Below are 18,697 nucleotides of genomic sequence, written 5' to 3' on the forward strand. Positions count from 1 at the left end.
ATGTATTGCTATTTGGTGTGTGTACATTTATGTATTCACATGTGGTTTTTTTTGTACAATAAAGCTTCTGCGCCCATCTTTATCTCGTACAAGTGCTGGGAGCAATGCCTTAGGTGTCTTCCCACGTTTCAACTTGGTTTTCAGAGGTATTCTACCTACTACACTTTTGTCTTTTTTTTTACACAAAAGTATTAAACATTGCATATGGTTTTCAGAGTAAATGGCGTGATCTAAAAACTGGAGAAAAATCCACTATAAGGATCCAGGCATTTAACTGAAAGAACTGCAGCTACAGCCGGACATAATCCAGTGCGAGTTTTCCTAGGGCCTACTGTCTCATTGCTGTACCAGATGTTGTGACTTCATCTAGCAAGCTGTGAGCTGGATTCCTGTGAGTGAATGGGACTCAGGGTATAAACAATTCCACTCCCCCAGTCTGGGAAAGAAGGCGTCCAGCCATAGTTTACATCAAGCTGTGCTGAGCCATAGAGGAAGTAGAGGCTGCAGGAAGGCTGCCTAGTAATGGAAGCTTGCCTGCTCTTGTCACCTCCTTCACTCTCTCCTTTTCTGTATTTACAGCTACCCAAGTTTTGCTGCGGAAGAATCTTGCAGAGACTGTGACGCATTGTTGGTGTGATGCTTGGGTATCAGACGTGTCTTTTGCTCCATGTTTACCTCACAAGGTAGAGTTTGTAAATGATGTCCCTTGATGTGTCAGTATTGCGGAGTAGACGGTCAGGGCTGCTTCATACAGCTGCGATGAATGGTCCCTCACCGTATAATAGTTAAGTAACTGCTGCCATTATATGAGTTCACGGTTTTATTTATGATGACTTTCGGTAAATGATACTGAGGTATATTTATCAATACAATCATGCCATTTTTCTGACTTAATTGCATTGAAAAGAATGGAGCTTAAACTGAGTGTTTTAAAAAAAAATACATTTATAAGTATTGGTCTGCATGTTGCAACCTGGCGTAGCTCAGTAAGTTGCGCCAAATTCCTCATTCAGTGTGTCACAGATTTATCAACCAGGCGCAGGCCCTCTTCTTCGTCTTAAAACAGCATCTAGTAGGACCTGGCGTGGTTTTCTTAGGGCTTGTCCACACGTGGCGGAACTGCTGCGTATTTTCCATCCGGAATTGTGGACGGAAAATACGCAGCAGAATACAGTAGAGGAGAAGTGGGTGAGATTTAACCAAGCTCATCCACACGCTGCGTAAAATGTCAGAGCAGAAATTAACCTGCGGTGCGTATTTTTCGTACCGCAGTATGTCAATTCGTGCTTCGGAAAGTGGAACTGAATTGCTGCGTTTTTCAGAGGAGATGATACCATCTCCCAGCATTGTGAAAAGTGCAGCAATATACGCACAATTTTCCGTCTAAAAAAAAACGCAAGAAATGGTGCGTTTCTCTGCAGCAATTCCGTTATGTGTGACCAAGCCCTTACACTTTTCTAACTGGCATAAATCTTTGAAAAAAAGTGTAGCACTCTGCACAATGGTGATGCCCCAGCTGCTTTTACTTTCGCCACTTTCATATGTGGTGCAGGGCCCTCATGAACATGGCACAAATGCCATATTTTCAATGTACTTACGTCCGTTTGTTTTCAATACACTAACAAATCTGCCTCAATGTATTGTTTGTGGCTTGACATTATACTTCATGTGTACTTCCAACGATACCCTAAGGGCTTATTCAGACGAATGTATAATACGAAAATCACGCAGCCATGCATCATATGCTGCTGAGGCCGGATTCACACGAGCGTGTGCGTTTTGCTTGCGCAAAAGGTACATAACCGCTCTGTGTGTCAGCACCATATGATGCGCGGCTGCGTGATTTTCACGCAGCCGCCATCATTATGACACTCAGTTTTTATGTTTGTAAACCGAAAAGCATGTGGTGCTTTTATGTCTTCATTCATAGTTTTGACTACTGTAGCGCTTTTCATGCGCGGCACACGGAAGTGCGTCTGTGTGCCGTACGCGCTTTTCATGCACCAATTGACTTCAATGGGTGTGTGATGCACGAAAAACGTACAAATATAGGACATGTCGTGAGTTTTACGTAGCGGACATACGCTGTGTAAAAATCACTGACAGTCTGAACGGCCCCATTGACTAACATAGGTCCGTGCGACACGCGTGAAAATCTTGCACGGATGTATTATACGTTCGTCCGAATAAGCCCCGACACACAGAGCTTTTATGGACGTTTAGCACGCGCAAAACGCTGCATTTTTTGCGTGCGCAAGACGCACACGCTCGTGTGAATCTAGCCTTATTGTCAAGATGCAGTTAAATTTGGTTGCATGCAAGTCGAGGTAAAATTGCGGGAGGACCTCAAGATGTCTCTATTGTAAATCTGGTCAAGTCAGACTTTTTGCAATATGTGCTTGTGACCTTCTTTCACATAAGGAAATGAGCTTGCAATGTAGTAATGCTACATAAGGCCGAGTACACATTGCGTTTTGGCCCTTCGTTTAGCATGTGCGTCAGGAAAGTTCTCTTGGTGTCCGCCGTGCTAACGGAGACCAAAAGAGTCAGGTTCGTCAGTATACCCCCTTTTTTTTTACGCTATTCCATGCTGACGGATCCCCAAAATGAAAGTATACCGTGCGGAATGTTTTCTTTTTTACATGGAAACCTATGTGTGACAGGTGCCACTTTACGTTAAATGTATAGGTCAGGAAGCTTCCGACATCGCTTTCCATATATGGACAGTGATGTCAAGAGCTTACTAATGCCGGAATCCCTGGGTAGAGCACTGGAAGCACTCTGCTCGCGGACTTTGGCCCTGGGGATGCTCCTGACATCACTGTCCATATACAGTATATACTTTTAACGTCGGGGCTTCTCCAGAGCCGCAGATCGCTGTCCATATATGTGAAGTGAAGCAGTGACGTTTCAGTTAGCGCTCTGCCCAGGGCGTTCAGGCAAAGTATTCCACTGTATGTCTATACAGTAAGACAGAGTGCAGCCTTCCGTTGAAGCGGTGTCGGGAGTCCTCCTGAAGTATATCTCCCACGAAAGGCACAAAGCGTGATTTGAGCTAGGCACATTGTGTGCCGATATAACTGTAGCAGGTTACACCACCACCTAAGAAACACATTCAATGAAGATGTAAACTGAAAAACAAAAGTTTGGAATCTTATCATGCTGTCCTATGCAGCGGTAGCTACAAGTCCGTATTCCTAGTAGCCAGAAAAGGCAAAAAAACATTTTGCGCTGTTAGGAGCGCTATTAGAATATGCTGGACTGATAGTTATACTTATGAGCTATATTTATGATGGGAGTGCTCCGCAACTCGGGACCAGTCATACAAGGTTGCAATATTTTAACCCGTTTATGCACAGCGCTGTAAATGTATGACACAGGTATTAGTACTTTAACATACTGCACAACACAGGATTAGGGCTATGTGAAAAAAGCATCTTCTATAAATGAGGTAGACCTACCAACATCCAAGTAACTACATTCTACATGTAAAATATGCAGCTTTTTCAGAGTGTTATGGCTAGATTGATCTAATGAAAGCGTTTTTCAAGCAACAGTCTCTCACAAACTATACTAGTAAGGGCCTGTTCACGTTGTTTTTCACTTCCCAAAGGTATATGTCGGGAGTACCGATGTATACCACTGACAGAAGACACAGACGTATCCCACTGTATAGGCATACAGTGGGATAAGTCACTCGAAATCCCGAGGCACATCGCTACTTTAAGCGTTGAGCCCGGGGAAGCCCCTGACGTCCCTGTCCATGTATGGACTGTGATGTCAGGGGCAGGGGCATAACTAGGAAAGACTGGGCCCCATAGCAAACTTTTGACTGGAGCCCCCCCTCCCCTGGGTGTCACACAACCCCCCCCCTTGTAGATAGTGCCTTTTTTACAGCCCCCCTGTAGATAACGCCATACAGCCCCCCCTCTGTAGATAGCGCCATACATCCCCCTGTAGATAATGCCATGCCCCCCCCCCCCTGTAGAGAACGCCATACAGCCCCCCCCTGTAGAGAACGCCATACAGCCCCCCCTGTAGAGAACGCCATACAGCCCCCCCTGTAGGGAACGCCATACACCCCCCCCCTGTAGGGAACGCCATACAGCTCCCCCCCCCTGTAGGGAACGCCATACAGCTCCCCCCCTGTAGGGAACGCCATACAGCTCCCCCCCTGTAGGGAACGCCATACAGCTCCCCCCCTGTAGGGAACGCCATACAGCTCCCCCCCTGTAGGGAACGCCATACAGCCACCCCCCCCCCCTGTAGGGAACGCCATACAGCGTGTCCCCCCCCCCCCCCTGTAGGGAACGCCATACAGCGTCCCCCCTCCCAAAAAAATGCGACCTACAGTGTGTCCTACAAAATACATGTATCCCCTCTCCACAGGATAGGGGATACATGTGTGATCGCTGGCAGCAATAGGGAGAACGGGGGACTGAAAGTCTCCTGAACTTCTCCATGACAAACCTCTGACTTCTGGCGTCTGCGCAGCTCAATAAAAATGAAAGGAGCGCTGGTCACGCATGCGCACAAGCGGGACCGGCGCTCCATTCATTTCTACGGAGCTGCCGACACAGACCCCGGAAGTCTGAGGTTTGTGATGGAGAACTTCAGGGGACTTTCAGTCCCCCGTTCTCCCTATCAATGCCAGCGATCACACATGTATCCCCTGTCCTGTGGAGAGGGGATACATGTCCTGTGGAGAGGGGATACATGTCTTTTGCTCTATTTTGCGCCTTCAGGACCAGACACCGTTTAGCCATTTTTAGCACGTGTTAGTTAAATGGCTCTAACTTTTTTATTTGTTGTGCTAACGACGTTATTTTTGCGACGTTTTTTTCCGTAGACAATGCAGGTTTCATTTTTTATCGTTTTTATACACACCTTTTTTGCTATTTTAGAATTTTTCTTCATAAAGTTTGAAAATAATAGTAAAAAAATAAGCTTTTTTACATTTCAGCTATTTTTTTTTTTTTTTTGGTAATAACATAGTTTTACCCTAAAATAGACCTTTTATTTGTGATCGCCATTGTCTACCGTAAATTTTTATATATTACATGTCTATATTAGGGTAATTGGGTCAGCGCTAGCGTTACAACAATGATTGGCGGGGGGGGGGGGGGGACGTTTTTTTTTTGGAGTGGGTATTTTATGTGTATTTATTATTTAAATTTTCTTTGCACTTTACTTTATTATTTTTTTATTACTATGGTCTGTCCCTCAAAGGTCAAAGAAGACCTTTGGGGAACTTTATATATTTTCTTTCTTTTACACCATGTTCTGCACTGTAACTGGAGCTGCACAGCAGCCCCAGTTACAGGGGAAATCAGCCCTCTCATAGTGACGATTGTCACTAATAGGGCTGTGCTGGGTCTAGTAAGACCCAGCAGCAGTCTGCCACTAACGGCACCCGGCGATCATGTGACCAGTCACATGATCACCGGGAGGAATAGAGACAGCGGCGCTGCTGCTGTCTCTATTCCTGTACACAGTGCGCATTCAGCGCTGTGTACAAGTGATCAGAGAAGACAGAAGCAGCAAAAGCTGCTTCTATCCTCTCCTCAGGGTCCCCGGCAGTCACTGACAGCCGGAGACCCGACATTCAGCTGCCCGATCGCTCGGGCAGCAAGTTAAAACCAGAGCCGTAGAAAGTCTATGGCTCGGGTTTTAATGACCCTGACCGCTGGCCGTAAAAATAACAGCCAGCGTTCGGGAACCAGTTAATGGCAGAGCGGGGAGATGCCTCCCTGCTCTGCCGTAGTGTTCAGTGGCGTCCCGCTGTAGCAGCCATAGCGGCTGCTAGCGGAGCCTCCGGCCATGGCGGGGGCCCGTGCCGGCGGGCGACACGGGCCCCCTCATGCCGCGGGCCCCGTAGCAGCCGCTACTGCTGCTACGGCGGTAGTTACGCCACTGGTCAGGGGCTTTCAACTATGGAGTCCCTGGCCAGAACATCGCAAGCGCTGTCCTGTCTCTGTGTATGGACAGTGATGTTGGGGGGGGGGGGGGCTTTGAGATGCTGGAAACTCTGGCCAGAGCGTCGGCGATGCTCTGGCCGGGGATTCTGCTGCTGCAGCACCCCCCAAAGTCACTGTACAGGTATGTCAGGGGCTTCTCCAATCCCAGAGTGCTCGGCCGGATCGCTACCGATGCTTTGGGTGGGGAGTCTGTATTTGAAAGCCCCTGACATCACTGTCCATACATGGACAGTGATATCAGGGGCTTCCTTGGGGCACGAATTCCCGGGCCGAGTGCTACCTGATGCTCTCCCAGGGATTCCGGCCCTGGGAAAGCTCCCCAAAGTATAAGTTTAACGTATACCTGTGATGCATGTCATAGTGGCATCCGTCACACACAAGCTTCCATGTAAAAAAAATAAAAAGTATACCGTGCGGTATAAGTTTTTTGCGGGGTCCTTCAGGATGGAGTAGCGTAGCATACTACGTTGTGCCATCCTCCAAAAAAAAAAAAAAGGTATACCGACATATACCAGCCCAACGGAGGCCAAAAGGTTCACTCTTTTGGACTCTATGGATGCATTTAGTGTGTACGTAAGGAGCTTTCCCAATGTGCGCACTAAACTTAGAGTCAAAACGTGATGTGAATAGGGCCTAAGTCATTTATATTACTCTGCTTTTTGTTTTCTAGAACTTGTACTAAGCCTTTCAACACCGTACAATGTGCAATCTGCTGCATATAGCAGCACGTTCCCATAAACTCCTTTTGAAGACTATTTCTTGAACATGAGCAGTAAAAAATGTTTAGAATCTGGGGAGTCAAGTTTTGGGTCTCATGCCTTGCTATAGCATTATTTTTCCTCTTGGTGACACTTCAGGTAAGAAAAAAATGTTGTATATTTATGATTTTCCAGAGCCCTAAGGAAATTGAAACGCTTTGCTTGTGTTATTAATCCACCTGATACTTTTACGTCTTGTGTTGGTGGCCACATGTTCATGGTTCCCCTTTTATTAAAATGATTGAGTGTTTTACGCAAACCTATGAATGCTCTGTAGCTTGTTAAAGAGAATTTCCACACAATAAAAATGGCCATATATTGGTAAGTTTTAGGTGAACTATAAGCTTTGCGATCACTCAAAGGCGGGGTTCCCATGGGTCGGATACATTGCGTATAAACTGTGCAGCGTATCTGACCAGGAACCCGCAGTACCGTCCGTCGGTAAAATTGCGTTTTTTTTTTTTGTTTTTTTTAAACTGAATTTCCGCTGAGAAAAAAAAACGCTCATACTTACCCCCTTCATCTACTCTGCGCGTATTCCGGCCTCCTACGATGACGTTGCAGGCCATGTGACATTGCAGCCTGTAAATGGGCGGCAGCGGTCACATGGGATGAAACGTCATCCAAGGAGGCCGGTCTGCAGGAAGAAGGCGAGTATTCTGGGTAAGTATGATTTATTTTTTCCTGAGTTGCGATTTTTGCAGCATAATCGCTGTGATTCCGCTACACTTGGCTTTCTGTTGCGGGTTTTGCATCCCCATTGAATTCAATGGGGAAAACCCATAACGGAAAATCAACAAAAACACAGCATAAGTTGACGTGCTGTGGAATTAAATTCCACATTGCAGGTCAATATATTAACGTTTAGGCTGCATCTTATTTCCGCAGCGTGGGCATGAGATTTTCTAAATTTCATCCACTTTGCTGCTACTGTAAATGCTGCGGAATTTCCACACACAATTCCATTGCAGTACAACCGCAGCGTTTACACTATGTGGAAACCTGACCTTAGGGTGTGTAAACATCAGCATCACCCTTAGGGGGGATTCACACGAGCGTGTATTCGGTCCGTGCGGGCCGCGTGGTTTTCACGCGGCACGCATGGACCAATACATGTCTATGGGGCAGTACAGACAGTCCGTGCTTTTTGCGCAGCGTTTGTCTGCTGCGCAAAAAGCGCGACAGGTTCAATAACTCTGCGTATTTCGCGCATCACGCACCCATTGAAGTCAATGGGTGCGTGAAAACCATGCAGGTTGCACGGAAGCACTTCCGTGTGAACCGACTGAAACAGCGCACCAGCTGTCAAAAGGATGAATGTAAACAGAAAAGCACCACGTGCTTTTCTGTTTCGGAACATCCAAACGGAGTGTCTTTGCGATGAGCGAAGCCGGACAAGCGAACCGAACTTCACCGGGTTCGGCCGAACTCGTTTTGGCCGAACCCGGCAAAAAAATTATCGGTACGCGACGTCAGGAGATAGTCACTGTCCATGGTGCTGAAAGAGTTAAACTGTTTCAGCACCATGGACAGTGACTTCCGATCCCAATATACATGAACCTGTAGAAAAAAAAACGAAGTTCTGACTTACCGTTAACTCCCGGCTTCTTCCTCCAGTCTGACCTCCCGGGATGACAATTCAGTCCAAGTGACAGCTCCAGCCAATCACAGGCCAAGCACAGGCTGCAGCGGTCTCATGGACTGGCGCGTCATCCAGGGAGGTGGGGCCCGATGTAGAGAGGCGCGTCACCAAGGACGCGTCGCCAAGGCAACGGCCGGGAAGTTCTCGGTAAGTACAAACTTTTTTTCTTTTTTTTTCAACAGGTTTTGCGATATTGTGTTCGGCATTCACTGTCGAGGGTGCTGAAAGAGTTAGCTCTTTTAGCACCTTGGACAGTGACGGGCGTCGACTAGCCTCATCTCTATGATGGCGGCTGCGCGAAAATCACGCAGCCGCGCATCAGACACGGATGACAGACGCAGCTGTCAAATGTTTTTTGCGCGCGCAAAAACGCAACGTCCGTCTGTATCTCCCCTTATGTTCATGGCTTCCGTTAGACCTTGAACTCCTGAACGGAAAGGCAAACTGAAACCATGGCTTCCGTATGCATTACCACTGACTTTCAATGGTAATGCTTCCGTTGCAAAGGGTTTCCGTTCCGCGAGGTTTCAGGTTTTTTTTAGCGGAAACAATAGTGCAGTCGATTACGCTGCTTATTGTTCCCGTTAAAAAAAACAAACTGAAAACCTTACGGAACGTAAACAAACGGAGACCATTTTCAATCGAAGCATTACCATTGAAATCAATGGTAGTGCAAACGGAAGCTATGGTTTCCGTTTGCCTCTTCGTTCATGGGGTCCTCCTACGGAAAGATCTAACGGAACCCTTAGGCCCTGTTCACACTTTTTTTTTTTTTACGTCGAAACGGTGTCTGAAACTGCGCCAAAAAGCGTCCGAAAATGCCTCCCATTGATTTCAATGGGAGGTGGAGGCGTTTTTTTCCCGCAAGCAGAAAAAAATGCAGGGAAAAAGTGTCATACCCTCTTTTCATTTTTTTCCGTCTCTGACCTCCCATTGACATCAAGGGGAGGCAGAGCAAGCTGTTTTTCGCAGCGTTTTCTGCCCGTGGCCGAAAAACACAGCAGTGCAGGCAGGTCAAAATCTGATTAAATTTTGAGGCAGATTTTTCTGCCTGCAAAAAAAACTGTGTGAACAGGCCCTTAAATGGAAGTATGATGCTGATGTGAACAGGCCATAACTGTTTGTTTACTAAGACTTTTTTTTTTTTTTACGGTCGTACATATAATACAACTCTGTAATTGCGGACCGCAATAGTAGACTACGGTATTCATTCCGTCAAAACTACAGAACCCTTGCACAACGGAGACAAACTGAAATCATTGGCATCGGATCAGTCACCATTGAAATCAATGGTGATGGAAATGGAAACCTTTGGCTTTAGTTTGTCAGTCAGGGCTCTGTTCCGACGGAAAGCTCAGATTGAACGTCGGAACGGAGCCCTGACGCAGATGTGAACATAGCCTTAAATGTATAGCGTGTGATACTAAGCTTTAAACCAGTAAATGTAAATTATTGTAAACGTATGATGTGGGTGTGAAGCTTCCTCCTTTTTTTTAATGATCTCTTAGGTGGCCTATTATGTAAAAAAATACATATAAATATTATATCAAAACGACCAGATAAAAAACAGCAAGCCATTCTAGTATTTTGTTTTAGTGAATTTGTTATATTTGTACCTAACAAAACTAAAAAAAACAAATAATCGTTAAAGTATAACCAAGAACAGCCCAAAACGAAAGTGTCTGGTAATTTAGAACGAAGTGTCCATGGCTCCATTAATAATTGCAGTTGTGATGCTAATGTGTAGAGAGCTAACCAATATGGGCCTAAATCGGATGTGGTACTGACTGGAAGTGGAAATATGTATAACGTACATAATGGCATTCATATATATTTTTTCCCCCAGGTCATAGTTGAACTGGGTAATTTTGAAAAACAGAAAGTAAGCTCACTTGTACAGGATACTAACCAACAGAAGCAATCCAGCCTATTACTGAATGGATTACATGAATCCATCTTCTACAGAAAGTTAAAACATGAAGTGGGCACCTATCCCATTATGCTTTGGTGGTCACCATTGACTGGTGAGAATGGACGGCTGGGTCAATGTGGAGGAGAGACCTGCTTTTTCACTATAAACAGGACATACCTTCAGAATCCCATGACAACAGCTATCCTGTTTTATGGTATGGTTATTTTATTTCATAATCTAACCAATATTGTTGGTCATTTAAATATAATGTATTCACTTTTATTCTTCAAAATTTTTGCAATCTGTGTGCTTTAGGGAGGATTTACACGAACGTGTAATACGTTCGTGCAACGCGGGTGCTTTTCACGCGCGTCGCACGGACCTATATTAGTCTATGGGGCCGTGCAGACTGTCAGTGATTTTTGCGCAGCGTGTGTCCGCTGCGTAAAACTCACGACAGGTCCTATATTTCTGCATTTTTCACGCATCACGCACCGATTGAAGTCAATGGGTGCGTGAAGATCACGCATGCCACACGGAGGCACCTCCGTGGGACGTGCGTGATTCGCGCAACAGCAGGCAAACTATATGATTGCAAACAGAAAAGCACCACGTGCTTTTCTGTTTACAAACATCCAAACAGTGTCATAATGATGGCGGCTGCCGAAAAGCACGCAGCCGCGCACCATATGATCATGACACACGGAGCTGTTAAGTGCCTTTTGCGCACGCAAAACGCCGCATTTTTGAGTGCGCATAATGCACACGCTCGTGTAAATCCGCCCTTAAGTAAATGTTCTCCTACGTCAAAAGGCTGAAAACCCATCCTGATCATGTCCTGCTGACACAGGTTCAGGGTCTGTTACTGAAGGTGCACCTGTGTGGCAGCCGAACATGATCAGGGCAGGTTAATAGCATCTGGAAGTTGACAGAAATGTCCATATTCACTGACCACAAAAATTATTAAGCACAAAGTACACTTCTCAATGTGGAAATTGCAACACCAAGAAGGAAAAGTTGTGGAAATTACAGAATCGATAGACATGTTAGTTATATAAAAATGAAAACAAAGTATTCCAAACATTTTGATTTATTCAGTATGAGCGCCATTCGCAGAAATAAACACACTAACCTTGGCATTCTATCATTGAGGTTATGACTGCTTGTCTAAGGAATGTTATGTCACCCTGAAGGCACTTGGGCATGCAAATGATTAAGATTAGCTGCTGGCAGCTCCCTTTGCAATTGCCGACCAATGATGTCCCAGATGTGCTCAATGGGAGAGTACTCCGGTGACACTACAGGCCATAGTAGCATGTTTAGGCCACACAGGCTGCTCACAGTAGCACGAGTAACATGCGGCCTGGCGTTGTCCTGTTGAAAATCTGCTTCTGGGACACTTTGGGGAAATGGCCATACCACTGATTCCATGACTAAATTTCTGTAACGCCGAGCTGTTGGTGTATCTAAAGTGAAGACTGGAGGTGCCCGGCTACGGTACTTTATGCCATCCCCACACAATCCCGGGAATAGGACCAGTGTGACTTTCCCTTGTGAATGCCTATTCATGGAGTTGCCCACGTGGTCTCCAGACTATCTTCGACTATCACTGCGTTCGAGACAAAAGCAGGACACTTTTCTGAAGAGGATAGACCTCCATTGCTGTGCACCATAATGGCCTTTGAGAGCAGTGGCGTGTGGTCAATGGAACACCTGTAGTGCCTCGTAGCCCAATGTCATGCAAAAGCCTTCTGATGGTTTGTGTCGACACTGGTTGCCACCCTAGGCTTGTGATGTTCCGTCCAATTTCACTTGCAGTACAGAATGGATCACTACGCGCCATTCTTGCAATCAGACAATCTGTCTGTGCAGAAGTTCGCCTCCACGCACCTCATGCTGTAATTTTCTATTCGTTGTTTTTCTCCCAATCTCCGGGGCACACAACGTTGAACAGTGCTGACATCTCGGCCTAGGTGCATAGAGATATGCCAGTGTGATAAACCAAGGTCTCTCGTTTCAAGGATTTTGTCCCTCTCTGTTTGTGATAACTGGCACACTGTGCGATGCCTCTTGTTCGCTAATCATCCAACACCACTTAATCCGATTTATTATTTCATTTTTTTTTTAAGGTTTCATGTGGCTAAAAAAACTTTGCTTACAGTCTGGCTTTTATGCCCCCCCCCCCCCCCACATGCCACAGATTGGAGCTAGGTGATCGAAAATTTGACCATTTGCAGATATTAGTGACACCGGCTACTTCCTCAATTTGCATAACCTTACAGGTTGCCCTTCTTGGTGTTGCAATTTCAATGTTAAGGTGTGTATATTGGAAAGTTGCAGATATAGCAACTTTGAAGACTAGTGGCATTGCCTAGGAATTGCAATAGTAAATACTCAGTCCATCAGTATTTTACTCTCATTTGGCATGGCTTGGATTTTCAACATTGCTTTTATACTCTGTGTGCCAGGAACTTCTGCTTCATCCAATACACCAGTGTTCCAGGCGTGGAACACCGAATTTCATCATGATAATCTATTCCTAAAGAGATCACTTATTGGAGAACCTGGTTCACATATTACCTTGTAGTACTGTTCAATAGTGAATTGCAGTAGCAGGTAAACAGTTTTTTTTTTTTTTTTTGTTTTTTTTCTTGACCATTTTAGGCACGGATTTCAACATAAACAGCTTGCCTTTGCCACGGAAGCCGGACCACGAATGGGCTTTGTTTCATGAAGAATCTCCAAAGAACAACTACAAACTATTTCATCCACCAACGATTACTTTGTTTAACCACACAGCTACATTTAGCCGACATTCTCACTTGCCCTTGACAAGCCAGTATTTGGAGGATCTTCAGACCCTTATGTCACTTGAGTACTTTGTGTCTCTACAAAAAAAGAATGTTCTTAGAAGGAAGCTTGCTCCTATAGTGTATGTGCAGTCTGACTGTGATCCTCCATCAGACCGCGACACATATGTTCAAGAACTAATGAAATACGTCCCTGTAGATTCCTATGGAGAATGCCTTCATAATAGAGATTTGCCTCCACAAGTCAATAACTCCTCTTTTATGGATGACACCCAGTTTTATCGTATACTTTCTCAGTATAAGTTTATACTGGCGTTTGAAAACGCAGTTTGTGAAGATTACATAACTGAGAAACTATGGAGGCCTTTGAAGCTGGGATGTGTTCCCATATATTATGGTGCCCCTAATATTGAAGACTGGCTCCCCAGCAATAAAAGTGTGATAATCGTGGGCAAATTTTCTCATCCTCGAGAACTTGCCCAATACATTAAACAGCTAGACAGAAATGACAGTTTGTATATGGAGTACTTACAGTGGAAAGTGCAAGGTCCTATCCGCAACGATCACTTGATCCATGCAATCAAAGATAGAACGTGGGGTGTACAAGATGTAACACAGAACAATTATATTGATGCTTTTGAGTGCATGGTATGCAGAAGAGTATGGGCTAATATAAGACTACAAACAAAGGTATGTGTAAGATAACTGAATAATTCACGACATATAAAAAGGATGCATTAAAAGATGTACATGATCCAGTGCGGATCCAGTAATTTCCATATAGTACTTATGAGCTATGTGGGTTTATTAATCTCTCGTAGCCAAGAATCTGTAAAGCGACATCTTAACCCCTTGAGGAAGCAGCCTGTTTTGGCCTTGTGGCACACAACTTTGGAATGCTTTTACCTATCCAAGCAATTCTAAGATTGTTTTCTCGTGACATATTGTACATTTGTTAGTGAAAAAATTTGGTAGATTTTAAATTCAATATTTATTTGTGAAAAAACACCTTTTAGAGTAAATTTTCAAAAATTTGCTTTTTTCGAAATTTAAATGTATCTGCTTGTAAAACAGACAGTAATACCACACAAAATAGTTACAAGTTAACATTTCCCATATGTCTACTTTAATGTTTGAGTTGTTTTTTGAACGTCCTCTTATTTTTATAGGATGTTACAAGGCTTCGAGCTTTAGCAGCAATTTCTCAAATTTTCAAGCAAATTTCAAAAGGCAATTTTTTTCAGGGAACAGTTCTGTTGTGAAGTGGCTTTGAGGGGCTTATATTAGAAAGTGCACCCCTTAACACTCAGCGACATACTATTCCGTCATGCTGACCGCCCCATTCGCGCTCAGTGACAGAATAGTACTTCGCGGGAGTAACGGCCATTTCGGCCATGTTCCCGACACATGCAGGAGCTGTGACAACTGCTGTCTTGTACAGCGGTTGCCGCAGCTCCTATAGCGGGGACCCATCGCTGTGTCCCTGCTGATTAACCCCTTAAAAGTCGCGTTCCATAGCGATCGCTGCTTTTTAGGGGTTAAGCTACCATCGCCGGCCTGCTACACGATAGCGGATGGCGATGGTGACTATGGCAACCGGACACCTAGCAATGGCATCCGGCTATGCCATCGACTGAAGCCTAGTGGGTCCTGACAAAGTCAGGACCCACTATGCTTGCGGTTAGTGAGTAGCTGACCGCTCTAATACACTGCACTACGAACGATCAGGGCCTCCTGTTCTCCAGTCCCCTAGTGGGACAAAGTAATAAAGTAAAAAAAGATGTGTAAAAATAAGAAAATAAAAGTAAAAATCCCTCTTTTTCCCTTATCAGTCCTTTTATTATTAATAAAAATATATAAACAAACTATACATAATTGGTATCGCCGCGTCCGTAACGGCCTGAACTACAAAATTATTTCATTATTTATCCCGCGCGGTGAACGCCGTAAAAGAAAATAATAAACCGTACCAGAATCACAATTGTTTAGTCACTTGACCTCCCAAAAAATGGAATAAAACGAGATCAAAAAGTCACGTACCTAAAAATGGTAATAATCGAAACTACAGTTACTTACGCAAAAAATAAGTCCCCGCACGGCTTTCTTCGTGGTAAAATAAAAAAGTTCTGGCTCTTAGAATAAGGTAACACAAAAAGTAAATGATTTTTTACAAAACGTATTTTATTATGCAAACGCCATAAGACATAAAAAAACTATAAACATCTAGTATCGCCGTAATTGTATCGCCCCGCAGAATAAAGTGAATGTCATTTATAGCCTACGGTGAATGCTGTCGAAAAAATAGAATAAAAAAACAATAGTAGAATTGCTGTTTTTTAGTCACCACGCCACTTAAAAATAGAATAAAAACTGATCAAAATGTTGCATGCACCCCATGAAAACTGCAATGAATTCCTCAAGTTGTCTAGTTTCCAATATGGGGTCACTTTTTGGGGGTTTCCACTGTTTTGGCACCACAAGACCTCTTCAAACCGGACATGGTGCCTAATAAAAAGGAGGCCTCAAAATCTTCTAAGTGCTCCTTTGCTTCTGAGGCCACTGCTTCAGTCCATTACCTCACTAGGGCCACATGTGGGATATTTCTCAAAACTGCAGAATCTGGGCAATAAATATTAAGTTGCGTTTCTCTGGTAAAACCTTGTGTTCTAGAAAAAATTTTTTATAAAAAGGATTTTCTGACAAAAAAAATTAAATATGTAAATTTCACCTCTACTTTGCTCTAAATTCCCGTGAAACACCTAAAGGGTTAATGAACTTTCTAAATGCTGTTGTGGATACTTTGAGGGGTCTAGTTTCTAAAATGGGGTGTTTTTATAGGGGTATCTAATATATATGCCCCTCAAAGCAACTTCAGAACTGAACTGGAACCGAATTATGTATTTTTGCCGAAACTCATTTGTAATAAAAAAAAATATTCTGTAACACAGAAGGTTTTACAAGAGAAATGTAACTCCATATTTATTGCCCAGTTTCTGACGTTTTTAGAAATATCCCACATGTGGCCCAAGTGTGCTAATGGACTTAACCCCTTCCCGTTCTTGGACGTACTATTAGGTCATGGCAGCTGTATCGTTCGCGCTCCATGACCTAATAGTACGTCTCGGGAGTAACGGCCGTTTCGGCCTTCCTCCCGACACATACAAGAGCTGTGACAGCTGCTGTCTCGTACAGCAGCTGTCACAGCTCCTACAGCGGGGACCGATCGCTGTGTCCCCGCTGATTAACCCCTTAAAAGCCGCGTTCTATAGAGAGCGCGGCTTTTTAGGGGTTAAGCTGCCATCACCGGCCTGCTACGCGATAGCGGCCGGCGATGGTGACTATGGCAACTGGACACCAAACAATGGCGTCCGGCTATGCCATAGACGGAAGCCTAGTGGGTCCTGACAACGTCAGGACCCACTATGCTTGCTGTCAGTGAGTAGCTGACAGTTCTAATACACTGCACTAAGCATGTAGTGCAGTGTATTAGAATTGCGATCAGGGCCTCCTGCCCTCAAGTCCCCTAGTGGGACAAAGTAATAAAGTAAAAAAGATGTGTAAAAAATAAGAAAATAAAAGTATTAAAAGCAAAAATCCCCCTTTTTTACCTTATCAGTCATTTATTATTAATAAAAATATATAAACAAACTATACATAATTGGTATCGCCGCGTCCGTAACGGCCTGAACTACAAAATTATTTCGTTATTTATCCCGCACGGTGAACGCCGTAAAAGAAAATAATAATAAACCGTACCACAATCACAATTGTTTGGTCACTTCACCTCCCAAAAAATGGAATAAAAAGAGATCAAAAAGTCGCATGTACCGAAAAATGGTACTGTTCGAAACTACAGTTCGTTACGCAAAAAATAATTCCTCGCACGGCTTTATTGATTGAAAAATAAAAACGTTCTGGCTCTTAGAATAAGGTAACACAAAAAGTGAATGATTGTTTACAAAATGTATTTTATTGTGCAAACGCCATAAGACATAAAAAAAAACTATAAACATATGGTATCGCCGTAATCGTATCGCCCCGAAGAATAAAGTGAATGTCATTTATAGCGCACGGTGAACGCTGTAAAAAAAAAAAGAATAAAAAAACAATAGTAGAATTGCTGTTTTTTTAGTCACCACGCCACCTAAAAATAGAATAAAAACTGATCAAAAAGTCGCATGCACCCCAAGAAAACTACAATGGATTCCTCAAGGGGTCTAGTTTCCAAATTGGGGTCACTTTTGGGGGGTTCCCAATGTTTTGGCACCACAAGACCTCTTCAAACCGGACATAGTGCCTAATAAAAAGGAGGCCTCAAAATCCTCTAGGTGCTCCGTTGCTTCTGAGGCCGGTGCTTCAGTCCATTACCTCACTAGGGCCACATGTGGGATATTTCTCAAAATTGCAGAATCTGGGCAATCCGTATTAAGTTGCGTTTCTCTGATAAATCCTTTTGTGTTATAAAAAAAATGGTATAAAGAGGATTTTCTGACAAAAACAAAAATTTTAATTTCACCTCTACTTTGCTCTAAATTTCTGTGAAACACCTAAAGGGTTCATAAACTTTCTAAATGCTGTTGTGAATACTTTGAGGGGTCTAGTTTCTAAAATGGGGTGTTTGATAGGGGTTTCTAATATATGGGCCCCTCAAAGCAACTTCAGAACTGAACTGGAACCTAAAAAAATAAATAAATGAGCCAATACTTCGCTTCTTACATTATACTGATAATGAGCCGTGCCCACCCCGAGATGACCCCAGTTTTGACCGTTTGTATAAACGGAGATCCCTATTAGACCATTCCAGTGCCCGGTTTTCCCAAGCATACACCCCCGAGAAGTGTATTTCTATTGATGAGTCCCTGGTACATTTTAAAGGGAGGGTTCAATTCCGTGAGTACATGCCGGGTAAGAGGGCAAGGTATGGCGTGAAGATGTATAAGCTGCGAGGGTGCATCAGGGTATGCCTACAGGTTTAGGATATATGAAGGAAAGGTCACCCCCAAACCAAACTGCATCCTGGACTACAATAGGTACATGGGAGGGATGGACTTGCAAGATCAAATCCTGAAGCCCTACAGCGCCATGGGGTGTGGTATAAGAAGCTGGCCGTGCACATCATACAGATGGCTTTGTACAATGCGTACGTGCTACGTCGATGTGCAGGCCAGACGGGAACTTTCCTGGAATTTCAAGAGGTGATTATCAAGAACCTAATCTTTAGGGACCAAGAAGGGGGGGCACCCAGTACTTCTGGAAGCGGGGCCACACGCATCGTACCAGGGCGGCAACACTTTCCAGGAGAAGTTCCCCAAACTGGCAAGAAGGGAAAAAGTCAAAAGAGGTGCAAAGTCTGCTATAAGAGGGCGATAAGGGATGACACAATATATCAATGTGACACGTGTCCCGAATAACCAGAGCTCTGTATGAAAGTGTTTTAAAATTGATCATACATCCCTTGGTTTATAATTTACCCCAATTTTACTTACCCCTTTGAGCCCTGCTGTGTGCCCAGGCAGCTGATAACAGCCACATGTAGGGTATTGCCATACCCGGGAGAACCCACATTACAGTTTATGGGGTGTAGGTCTCCGGTCAAA

General features: G+C 44.2%; 1 protein-coding gene across 3 annotated transcripts in view; it reads left to right on the plus strand.

The window, feature by feature from the left end:
- The first annotated feature begins 212 nt into the window (after positions 1-212).
- Positions 213-18,697, plus strand: part of POFUT3 (protein O-fucosyltransferase 3) — a 32,812-nt gene continuing 14,327 nt past the window's right edge. Inside the window, exons 1-5 of one of the 3 annotated variants that reach the window (XM_075862068.1) lie at positions 213-391; positions 580-683; positions 6,649-6,835; positions 10,225-10,504; positions 12,955-13,790. In XM_075862068.1, coding sequence (XP_075718183.1) covers positions 6,758-6,835; positions 10,225-10,504; positions 12,955-13,790 — 1,194 coding nt within the window. In that variant the 5' untranslated portion in view covers positions 213-391; positions 580-683; positions 6,649-6,757. Of the gene's footprint in view, positions 392-444; positions 684-704; positions 785-6,648; positions 6,836-10,224; positions 10,505-12,954; positions 13,791-18,697 lie in introns of those variants that run through there. The other 2 variants (XM_075862059.1, XM_075862077.1) reach the window with 2 other exon arrangements.

Source organism: Rhinoderma darwinii, chromosome 1 (assembly GCF_050947455.1).
Source record: "Rhinoderma darwinii isolate aRhiDar2 chromosome 1, aRhiDar2.hap1, whole genome shotgun sequence".
Lineage (NCBI taxonomy): Eukaryota > Metazoa > Chordata > Amphibia > Anura > Rhinodermatidae > Rhinoderma > Rhinoderma darwinii.